Source organism: Mesoplodon densirostris, chromosome 1, assembly GCF_025265405.1.
Source record: "Mesoplodon densirostris isolate mMesDen1 chromosome 1, mMesDen1 primary haplotype, whole genome shotgun sequence".
NCBI classification, from domain to species: domain Eukaryota; kingdom Metazoa; phylum Chordata; class Mammalia; order Artiodactyla; family Ziphiidae; genus Mesoplodon; species Mesoplodon densirostris.
In genome coordinates, this window is record NC_082661.1 from 221,146,378 (window position 1) to 221,158,716 (window position 12,339).

Consider the following 12,339-nt stretch of genomic DNA (forward strand, 5'->3'; position numbering starts at 1 on the left):
CCGCCTCCGTGCTCCAGGAAGCACTTCCCAGACCTCCGACCCCGGTGACGCCGGATTTCCGGGGAGGTGCTTCGGCAAAAGGGAGAGCGCAGTCGCGCGACGCGCCCAGCCCGACCCCTGCCCCGCAACCCGGGGGCTGCTTCTGCGCCTGCACGGAGACCCGGACGTCGCGACCTCTGCTGTTGGATCGAGATTCCTAAGAGATCGCGGAGCCGTGAAGACCCCCGGAAAACGCAAGCAGGAAGACGTTTTTGTTTGGAGAGGGTGGAAAAATCTCATTAGTTTTTTTTTTAGGGTCCGTTATCTTAAAACCTCTTCTTGTAGATGGAGAAATTTGAAGGGTGGTGTTACACGCTCAACAGCAAACACCAGATTGCCCGTGATTAGAAGTCCCAGGTCCATAGGTTTCTGACCCCAACTTAGTAGTCTCTTTTGGCTTTCCCATGGGTGCTACCCACGTACTGTGACTCAAGGCCCTGTCTAGATTGAAACGAGGATCCATGAGCTTTCTGGAGATCTGAGTTATGTGTGTACCTCAAGCCTCTACATATGCAGACATTGAACAACCTTCTTTCATTGGCTCTTGACTTAGAAGGCTATACCTTTAAGGACTGCCTACATTACTTGTTGTTTGGGGCATTGCTTGTGTGCACATTTAAGGAAAACCTACAGTAGGTGGTAGGAAAATGAGGTCTATGGGAACTTGTTTTCGACTGATTGTCAACTCCAATCCCAGAAAGTAGAAGTGCAAAAGGAACCATAGCCCAAGACGTGGTGAAAAGATACTTATTTCCTTAGGAGGATGAAATGGTAAACTACAAAGCTCCCAGCTGTTACAAATGACCTCCTTGTCATTACAAGTGAACTTGACAGTTCCATAGCAACTGACATCATTGAAGATGACTTCATTTTCCTTCCTTTCATTTCTTGGCCTCTAGGACACTGCACTTATTTTAGCTCCTCACCCACTCTAGCCTCCTCTTAAATGAAGGCATTTAAAGCTTGTCTTTGATTCCTCTGCTGTTTTTCCCTTTCCACAGTGTCCTGAGAATGTGAGCCCTAAATCTGCACTTATCATCTGAGTTCTAGGTTCACATTTTCAGCTGCTTGTTGGGTGTTGAATATTTCTACACATATGTCTGTGAGTTCTAACTCAAAGCCTCTAAAAACTCCAGTAAACCTGTGTTTCCTGATCTATGTCCGTGTTGGTTCCAAGATTCCATGAGGTATCATGTTTGCTCTCTTTCCTTATGTTCTTTTCTTCCTTAACAATGTTTTTTTACATCTAGATTTTTTCAGTTCTTCATTCAAACCATTATTCCATTCAGCAAAACCGTATCAATAGCCACGTAACAATGGCCAGTTAAACCTTTCTAAAATAACGTACATTATTGCTGATCAAAAAATCTTTAGTGATATACCATTGCAGACAATAGTTGATGTAGTATTTAATCTGGCACTATCATGTCATTTTATTTTACTTCTAAATGCACTCTATTGTGAATCCTATACTCCCAGCCGAATTGATTACCTCACCCTTCCATCCAAATGACTCTTATTTTCCCATGCTAGTTATGGAGGCTCCCGAATCTGAAATGCTTATTTCTCTCATAGGAGAGGCAAAACTTCCTTTTACCTTCTTTGATTTTGTGGCTGGGTCTAACAGTGAAATTAACAGACAGATTAACAGGAGGAAAATCATACAAATTCATTGAATATTTTTACATGTACATGGGAGTCTTCAGAAGGAAAATGAAGACCCAAAGCCGTTAGGCCCAAAGTTTATATACCTTTTTACACAAAGAACAATAAATTGTGGGGATGAGACAGACAAGGGGGCTTGGGCTAGGGGCAGTAGATTGTACAACAGTGACTATTAAACGTATGGGATAAACTAATGGAAGATAAGGGTTATTTTAGTAGGTTTGTTTGCACAGGTCCATTTCAGTGTCAGTTCCATCTCTGGTGATAAGAATGTTCTTCTCTTCCTGGTAGAGGGAGGGCACCTTTCTCATGGGAAGTTTTATGACAAGCCTTTAAGTAGAAAGTAGGAGGTCAGAGAGCCCTTCCTGCATTTGCTGTTTCCTAGTGCCTTCAGATCAAAATAATCAATATGCTAAACTGGCATATTTCAGGGTGGCATGTTCTAAACCCCTTCATTTTCTGCCTTAGTTATATAAATCTTGTTTCCCTATAACACCTTCTCATCCATCACATTCTCTTGAATGCTCCTATATACTACCAAGAATGATTGATATTTATTTGTGCATAATTATGTGTCATAGTTTTAGTTTGTTTACCCAGTGAGACCATAAGTTCTAGAAAGAAGGGTCACAGTTTAGATTTTTTCCAGTTTCCTACAATGCCTCTGTTTCTTGCATTCTGTAGGTACTGATTTCAACATTTGTAGAATGAAAGTGATTACAAGAAACCATTAGTCCTGGCCCCGACTAAAACTAAAACTCCTTATTTCACCCGTACCTCCCCACCATTTGCCCCCAAGTTTGGAGGCAAATAAAAATATGAACTCTAGCAAGAACTTCTAATTTCTGGAAGCACTACTTTTCATTTTAACATAATTATCCTTTTTTTTTTTCTTTTTTTGCGGTATGTGGGCCTCTCACTGTTGTGGCCTCCCCCGTTGCGGAGCACAGGCTCCGGATGCGCAGGCCCAGCGGCCATGGCTCACGGGCCCAGCCGCTCCGCGGCATATGGGATCCTCCCAGACCGGGGCACGAACCCGTATCCCCTGCATCGGCAGGCGGACTCTTAACCACTGCGCCACCAGGGAGGCCCCATAATTATCCATTTTAATGACATTATTATATGGTAGTTGACCTGGAAAATACTGCTGATATTTTTCTTCCTCTTGAGTGGCAAAAAGGGAGAGCACAGCTTTCCAAGATCTCCAAATACCACGATGTCTACAAATTGAAAAATCTAGTAAGATTTTTAATTTCCAAGTGTGGTGGTTTCCAAATTATGGCATGTCAATAGGAGAGCTCCTTATGTACTCAGATTGATCTGTTTGCATTTACCCATCAATAACACTGCTGTTGGTACAGGACTAAGGGAAATATTTACTGACCTAAAAGATTATCAGCACCGTGTGTCAGTTCTCCAAAGTGGGATTTAACAGATGATCTCTGAAGTTCAGAAAGAAACAGATAGTATACACATACATGCATATGCACACAAAATTTTTATCTCATTATACAAATTTGCTATTTTGTTCTACTATGTACACAGCATACCAGTACATTATATAGTCAACAAACATACACATGTTAAAGTTCTGAGTTTATTAGAGCCTTTGTTTCTGCTTTTCTTTAGCTTAAATTTCTCTTAGCTGTTATAGCAGAGCTCTCAATTTTTTTTTTTTTTTTTTTTTTAGATTCTGGTTTCCTGTCAAAAAATCAATCAATCATCTGGATTTAGGCTGGCTCGGCTGTCTGTGTGAAAATTCTATTGGTATTCAAACTCGTATGGGGAGGAAAGTCTTGCTGATTCTCCAACATGCAAAAATAAAATTTTATCACGTACACTGGCCAAGTTGGAAAATGTCTTACAAATTTTGATTTTGGCTCTGGTTTGGGATTTGGCCCATTGAAAATACAATTATAAGGTCTATACAATAACTTTCTCTTCTATACTATCACCCATGGTCACCACACCCTGGACTTAGGCAGTCACCTCAGAAATCACTAATTCCCTCGATCTCTGGCTTACATCTAATAGTCAGTGAAACCACTCACTTGTCAACATCTTAAATGCCCCTACCATCTTTCCTGCCTGACAGAACCTCAAATTTGGAAGAGCTAAATGAGTTGTATTGTACATGTCTATGCCAAGGCTGCTGGATTAAGTTGGAAAAAATACACAAAATTTAACAGATTGTAAATTCTGTCACCAATGTGGGACCCAAAGAAATCCTACTTTTCACTAGTCAGATGACTCAGTGAAAATGATTCCTTCAAATTGTCTTCATTCTTTTTGAAGTGTCTGCTTATCATCCTCTCCACCCCCTAATTTTCCATAAACTGCTTCTCTCATTAAGAAAATACAAGCTATAACCCATATATTCCTTTCTGAAAGAATGCTGGTGGTGTCTCTTAGCTAAAGTAATTATTACATCTTTGCAGTGGCTCCAACATCCTCTAGAATATCAGGTACTTAATACTATTATCCTTCTTTTTCTCTATTTTTTCACTTTCTACTTGCCCCTTTCCACCAGAATAAAAAGAATTGGTAAGGTCTCTCATGTAATAAGTAGTAAGGTTTCATGTAATAAATAATAATTGAAAAAACAAAAGCCTTCTCAGAAACCACATCTTCCAGCTACCACCCCTTTTCTCTACTGCTTTTCATAGCCAAATTTTTGGAAAGTTTTTAATTGCTGCCTCCATTTATCCCAAATCCAATCAATCAAAGAATTCTCTTGATTCTACATCCTGACTGTATCTCAAAATCAATCACTATATTCCTACTCTGGTCCAAGCCATGATCATCTCTCCTTTGACAATACTTCCTATCATTTCCTACATTCACTTTTGCCCTCCAGTCTTCTTTGCACAACTAAAATGCTATTTTAAAAACTCAAGTCTCATCATGTTAACTCCTTCATTAAAAATCTCAAAGTTTTTCTTTGAACATAAATCATCATGGTTTACATATAGCCTCATGGGATCTGGCCCTTATCTTATTTTATTTCTCTAACTTAGCCTGGCTTCCTATGTCATAATCATAGAAGTTTGTTTTCACTTCTGTAAAGTTTCTATGACTTTATCAACTTAGCACACTCTGCCTGAAATATTTATCTAGCATTCACCTCACTCCTACTTATCTCATCTTTTGGGTTTCAGCTTAAGCTCACTCCCTCAGAGAAACCTTCCCTAATCCTCCCAGAGCAGGTTAAGTCTTCTAGATATATGCTTTTGTTGTACCTTGTAATCTTCTTTGTAGCATTCATCATAATTATAATTAGTTATTTACTTGACATTTATTTCCCTTGCTAGATGTAAACTTCATAAGGATTTTTGCCTTGTTCAGTGATTAATTCCCATATTACTGCCTGGGTTATAGCAAACATTCATATATTTGTTGAATGGTTGAATGAATGAAGGAAAGGCCATATTAAGAATATAAAACATGATAAAAACAAATCCTTTACAGTGAGAACAGACCTTTTTATTCATATATTGAGATAAACTGCAGAGACTGAAAGACAAATATTCATCATAAATCATTCAGCAGAACATTCATTAAAAATCAAATGCATTTTCTTTAACAGAGTTCTCACACAGAAAAGTTTATTTTATATAAGTCTGATATAACATTAAATATTTTACAAATCAGACATTTCATTTTGAAATTTAATTGTATAATCTTGAATGCACTATAGACAAAGCAAGATCTCCTTTACCAATTTCACTTCATTTAACTTACACAAGGCTTCCATTAAAATTCCATCACACCTTGAAAATTACCTGCAGCTTTTAAAAAACGTGATCTAAACTTCATATGGAAAGAAAGTCTTATGTAGCAACCCAAAAATTAAAAAAACAAAAAAGGTAAGAAGCATTTCTTAATACAAATAAATTACAAAAATATTATTTATGTGTGAGTTTCTTTCTTCTCATTGATATAGTCATCCATCCATATACAGTCCAAAGCACTTCATTTTTAAATTGATGCTTAAAATACTCCGATGTCATCGAAAAATCTCTATTATTTTAGTGGTGCTCTTAAATGGCAAAGTAGAATATCAGATTAGAATGTGCCAACTCCTGGGCTGAAGTGAATGAGACATTCACATTCATGCCAGATGTCATCTGTTATGCAGTTACCAGACAGCTTGGCAACGAGTAATTCCAATTTTTTATGGTAACTTACTAAAACATTACAAGAAACACTTCTTACCCCTACATACTTCCAGATTGCTATAGAAAGATACAATTATATTTGAAGTATGGGCATTATAATAGGAATCTCTGTTAAAATATGGAAAAGATCAACAGAAAGAATCCACACCAATGAAATTCTGTGGACTGATTTTCAAAGTTAGAAATAAGAAAATCCACTGCTAATGGAAGCCCTGCTCTGTGCAAATATAATGTGGTATATATTAAACAATCACATATTTGAGGTATTAGCTGGAAAATATATATATATATATATATATACAAGTATATATATATATATATACACACACATATATACATGGAGACAGCCACAGAATATTCACAAATCTATTGGCCCCAAAACCAGCAGATAATAAAATTAAATAAATGAAAAGGAATCACATATCAACAGGAAAGTTACACACAGGAATTTACAAAAAATGTGGTTACATAATCCTTAATATAAGGAATATGTTTTGAACTAGTGTTTTGAGGGAAAATGTTTCCACTTATACGAAACTGTCTATTTAATAGTAATAAAACGAAGAGGAAGCCTGAATTCGAGGACTGTATTGCCTGCCAGATTATTAAAGGAATGTGCAAGAATTATGGAAGATCCTCATTGTACCCGCTTATTTGAACTTAAAAATTAGAATTAAAAAAACTTTGAAGTTATTGTGAGACTACTCTCTTTTCTTTTTCATGGGTTTATGGAGAATTTTATGGACTTTAGGCAGTAGTCCAATATGGCCAAGAGACAAAGTTTTTCAGCTATCTAGTACAGGTTAAAATTAAGATTTATTGTTCATTTTCAGAAGGTTTTCTGTTAAGAAAAAAGATTATGAATGCCTTTTCAGTTGGTTCACTCAGTATGAAGATAGATAATAGTAAGAGTAATACTGAACACAAGCTTCCTATGGGAAAGCTAAATAAGTGCACAAATTCTCCTTCTGAATCATTTGGTCTTTTGACATAATTCTTACTTAACTAAAAAGACGGCTCATTTGGTCCTCAGGCCAACATCTAGAAATATTTCACTGCCTTAACACAGGTGGGAGATTTTTTTAATGAAATATGTTAGAATGCATTATTAAGTAATACTAACATGTCACATCTGTTAAATAACAGCTGCATTTAAAAATATTACAAATCAACAAAGGGAAATCAAGAGGTTAACCATTTCTCTCAGTAACAATTTTACATACTAGCATAACTAAAGATTTAACAGGAAGAACACTTAAGCATGAAAGTACAATTAAAGCAAAGGGCTGGAATTCTATCTTCCTGTTCCTAATAACACCTGAGCTGACATAAAAGCAAAGTGGTTTAATGCACTGGCATATATATACCTTAAGGGCTTACTCTTCTCTACCAAATCTTTGTAATTATCATATATAAGAATGTAATGATTATGAAACAAATACTTATTTAAGCATTCAAATGCAGTCTGTTCCCAAAACATATTGTTTTCACTTATTATTTCTCATTGTTGAGAATTAAATTCTCAGATTTGATCACAATAAATTCCAAAACTTACAAATGGCTAGCACCTATTTGAAAACAAAGGAATTAAAAGAGGAGGAGAAAAGGTACTATTTACTTGCCCCCAAATCCTCGCAAAGACAATGATGTCTGTGTATGTGTTTAAAAAGGGATAAAAATGTAAAGCACTAATAAATATAATTGCTGCCAAACTTCTAAAATACCAGTTAGAAAAGCTAGTAAATCAATACTCAAAGATTGAGGGCTTTTAGGCAATGATTAAAATGAAGAGGACAAGTTATCAAATTAAATTGGAAAGTTCAGGTAGCTAAAAATAAGATGGCAAAATGGAATTTTTGTTAGAAGAGCAGCAAATGTGAAAATCTTACATCTCAAGATAGCTGACACTGTAAATCATACACTTTGATTAAAAAAAAAAAAAGACAGTAGAATTTTTTTTACTTTGTAGAATTAACCCAAAATTCTAAGACACCTGGACAGGCCTTTATACCATGATATAGGTGACATTAAGGACTTACCCTTTACTTGCATACTTTATATGTGGCTTAAATTGTCAGGCACTCGATCGGTCATTTCCCACTTGTTTGAAAATTTCATCAAATGCATTTTATGAAATGAAATGTAATGCAACTGAAATATAGTTCTGTCCAAAAGCCATGTATGACTTCATAATATATAACTTCACTTAACTTGATAACTTCACCTATCCCCTTAAAGTCAGGATTAAGGGAAAAAGAATCAGTCAACAAGAGTTCAATTCACATAAGCATCAATCACAATAGTGTAAATTTCCCATTAAAACTGGAAAAATAATGGATGAAATTTTTTTCATTCATATTTGTATGTTTTCTGATGCATATAAACTTTCAAAGTTAATTAGAATGCTATGACCTTGTTTTTCAGAAACTAATTCTATAAGCCGAAGAAAATATTTTAAATTGTATTTTCTTTTAAGCACGCTATTTTTTCTTTTTAAGGTTGAATTTCTAAAGAAAGTTGGTTAAGCTGTCCAGTTTTCCTAGGATAGTATGCTGTTTAGTTAAACAACTAATTCAATCAAGCATTTCTATTGATTTACCTGGAAAAGGGGATACAAGAGAACATTTAAAAAAGAATGGTCATTTCAGAAGTTCTATTCAACAGATGCTATATAAATTACATTCAGAAAAAAATCTTTAAATAAAAGAACACTGCACTCTAACTAGCATTCTCTCACACAAAAAAAAACTACCAAAGATGTGTTCATGTTCTGTTAAATGAGTATGAAAGCAAAATCATTAAAATACAACTGTTAAACATAGAAGAAAAAAAAAACATAGAAGACTAGAAATCAAATAGTTTCATATCCAACATACAGGCACCAAAAACTTCAAGTTCCAGCTGATTTTTCCAATTTATATTATGGATTTAATTATAAGGAGCTTATTCCTATAGGATTAATTGAATTACTCAATGGTGAATAGATTTTAGCTCAAATTTTTGTAAGGATAACTTGCTATAAATCATTATTCTACCTACTGCTATGTTTCTGCTCACTGCTGTATATGGCCAAACAGATCATGCTCTGATCAAGTAAGTCTGCTGTTAATCTACCTATATGTTTACGAGTTGGCAATCAGGTTAAAAGGCACAAAGCTTCATTTCAGTAGTAATTTTTCCTATTACTTAGACAATATTAAGAACTCATTTAGTTTCAGATCCTGTTTACTAAGGATCCTGATCACTAAGAAGAAACTGCAAATTTCCATGGGGGGTAAAACTGGTAGGTCCTTTTCTTCATAAATTTTAGCAGCCTTCAAAGATGTATATATATGAACATTTGGGGGCCTTTTAGTTACTGGAATTGCAAATGACATAACTGCAATTTACTGTTGAAGACCCTTTTTGGTTACTGTTTATATAGCCATTTCCTCATATTTTCTTTAAAATCTATCAGTATAGCGTTTCATTTCTATGCATGGCTTAGCAATTCATAAAACTAAATAATAGCAAACTGATACTTTATACCAGTTCATTTATCTCAATATATAATTTAGAATATAATGGCAATATTAAAAATATTGATTCCCTCTACGCTGGTAATGCTACAAGATTTTACACAAAGTTAAACAACTTTTGTTTTTTCTTTTTTGATAAAGTTTCATTGCAACCTCCACACACTGGACATCTGACAAGGAAAATGTAATTTTGTCATAAAACATTTATTCCATCACTTTAAAGTGTCTCATGGAGCTAAACACCAAAAGAAGTTAAATAAAAAGGGAATAACCTGTATATACAGAAAATGATCATTCCATAAATATTTACATGACAAGGGAAAAAAACTGAGAATCTAAAACCAGAAATTGCTACAGGTGTGATAATCCTTTCTCAAGACATTTTTATTTAGGAATCGTATAAGCTTTTAAAGTGAAAATAATTGCAGAAGCATAACTAAAATATTAATTTTAGTTTTCAGTTTCTTACTATTTAAAGGAGACAGTAGGTCATAAACAGTCCAAGATTTCAGGGACCAACTATTCAGTTTAGTTTCCAACACCAAATCTTTTTCTTTAGCTCTCATGATGAAACTAAACTTACTTACAGAAAAAACAGTACTCTAAAAGGTATAAATAAAATCCCAGTTCATCCTCCTTTATAAATACTGGTCAGCCGCTCCAATTCTTTACAGTTGTCCATGCTCAAGGCTTCTGCCTTCCTTCGGAGTCGTTCATCATGGTATACTTTTGCTGCATACTGCATATCTGTTTCTGTTAACAAAAAAAAATTTTTTTTCTAAGTAAATAGTAATTTAGATCAACTAGTTGTTTAAACTCAAAGATGTTTCATATAAGTCCTTCAATATATTTCTATTAACTGTTTGTTTGTTTTAAAGAAATCCAAGTACTAGACCTAAAAGCCATTTGGAATCCTACCATGTGAAACAAACACAGAGGAACTTCCCTGGTGGTGCAGTCGTTAAGAATCCGCCTGCCAACGTAGGGTTCACAAGTTCGAGCCCTGGTCCAGGAAGATCCCATGTGCTGCAGAGCAACTAAGCCTGTGCACCACAATTACCAAGCCCGTGTGCCACAACTACTGAAGCCCTCGTGCTCTAGGGCCCACGTGCCGCAACTACTAAGCCCAAGTGCTGCAACTACTGAAGCCAGCATGCCTGGAGCCGGTGCTCCGCAACAAGAAGAAACCCGCGCACTGCAACAAAGAGTAAGCCCTGCTCCCCGCAACTAGAGAAAGCCCGCCGGCAGCAACGAAGACCCAACGCAGCCATAAATGAATGAATGAATAAATGAATGAATGAATAAATAAGTCACAGAGCTACTCTAGAAAAGAAAATAAGGATGCTATCCTATCAACCCTTTCCCTCCTCCACTCCTGTTCCCAAAGGTTTAAATACTGCTGCTCTAAAGCATTATCTTGACCTCTTATCCCAAAGATACCATATGCTATTCAATACTGCTAGTGGTTGTTTTTGCTGTGACCTTTTATTAAGGTTCCAGATTAATTAATTATGCCAAGATCTGAGTAGAAAAATTTGCAATCTTGTTCTGAGTTTGCTTGAATTAAAAACATATATAATAGGGCTTCCCTGGTGGCGCAGTGGTCGAGAGTCCGCCTGCCGATACAGGGGACACGGGTTCGTGCCCCGGTCTGGGAAGATCCCACGTGCCGTGAGCCATGGGATGGGCCCGTGAGCCATGGCTGCTGAGCCTGCGCGTCCGGAGCCTGTGCTCCGCAACGGGAGAGGCCACAACAGTGAGAGGCCCATACCACAAAAAAAAAAAGAAAGAAAAAGAAAAAAAAAACATACATAATAAACTTACCAAAGGAACACAAAAGAGAAAAAAAAGCTTGCTATACAATCACAGCAGTGATATTCAGCAAATAAGTACTTCTGACGCTTCCTTCAATATGTGGATAGAATTAGTAAAGAAAAATAAAGAGACTAGAAATCAAACGTTCTTCAGGGAACTATTCCTTACTTTTCTGTTATTCTCAGCCGTTTCACTGTTTATTAACACTTCTAAAGGGTGGGCTCACTTAGATAAGATGTAACCAAAAACAGTGACCAAATTAGAGGACATCAATCAGGACCACATTCAAAATAAACTCATAGATAAGAGTGTATTTTATTTGTAAAGCTTTTCAGAAATGATCAATCAGGTTAGGATTTAACAAATTAATTAAAATCACTCCCCTCCTTTTATTTACAAATGAGGCACGTGTAAAATCCATTTGCAGATGATTCTTTCCAAGTGTGGTAGATAAAGCAAAGTTCACCAGGCTAGTAAATGGCAGAATCTAGATTTCAATCCAAATCTCTAACTCCTAGCCTGATATTCTTTCCATTACCTCAAATTACTGTATTTTATGAAACACCTATTTTACCAATCTAGACATTCGAGAGTGTTGGAAGTGACTCCAGAACAGAAAAATCCTGGCAAAAGTGTATTCAAGCCCCTAACCTATAGACCTATAGATGTGCTGAATTTGTTGAATTTTATATTGAAAATTTCAAACATACACAAGTTGAGTACCACAATAAACACTCTAAAACCCCTCACCTTGATTGACCAGTTCTTCACATTTTGTGAACCTATTGATATTGATCTTGTCGGATTGTTAAAAGATTAAGCTAAATTATGCCAGTAAAACTACTTGGCTTATGCTAGGGATGGAGTAAAAAAAAAATAATAAAAAATAATAATATAGAACACTTATGGGTACAAGGCATTACGCTAATTGTTACCACATATTATCTGTTATGGTCCATATTTTAATGACAAGGTAACTAAGATTTAGAGAGGTTAAGTAACTAGGTAATGCGTTGGTGAAGCCAGGATCTTGCAAGGCAGTCCCAGAGCAGGCACTTTAAACATAACATTACACTCATTCATAAACATGAATACCTTTCCTTCTTTGTTTCTATTTATGCAGT

The 12,339-nt window shown here is 35.8% G+C and overlaps 1 protein-coding gene across 4 annotated transcripts in view; it reads right to left on the reverse strand.

Moving 5' to 3' along the window:
- Nucleotides 1-5,299: 5,299 nt before the first annotated feature.
- The window catches only part of DNAJB14 (DnaJ heat shock protein family (Hsp40) member B14), a 38,057-nt gene continuing 31,017 nt past the window's right edge, over nt 5,300-12,339 (reverse strand). For all 4 annotated transcript variants that reach the window (XM_060115443.1, XM_060115444.1, XM_060115442.1 and 1 more), the window contains one exon: nt 5,300-10,153. In XM_060115443.1, coding sequence (XP_059971426.1) covers nt 10,029-10,153 — 125 coding nt within the window. In that variant the 3' untranslated portion in view covers nt 5,300-10,028. The remainder of the gene's footprint in view (nt 10,154-12,339) is intronic.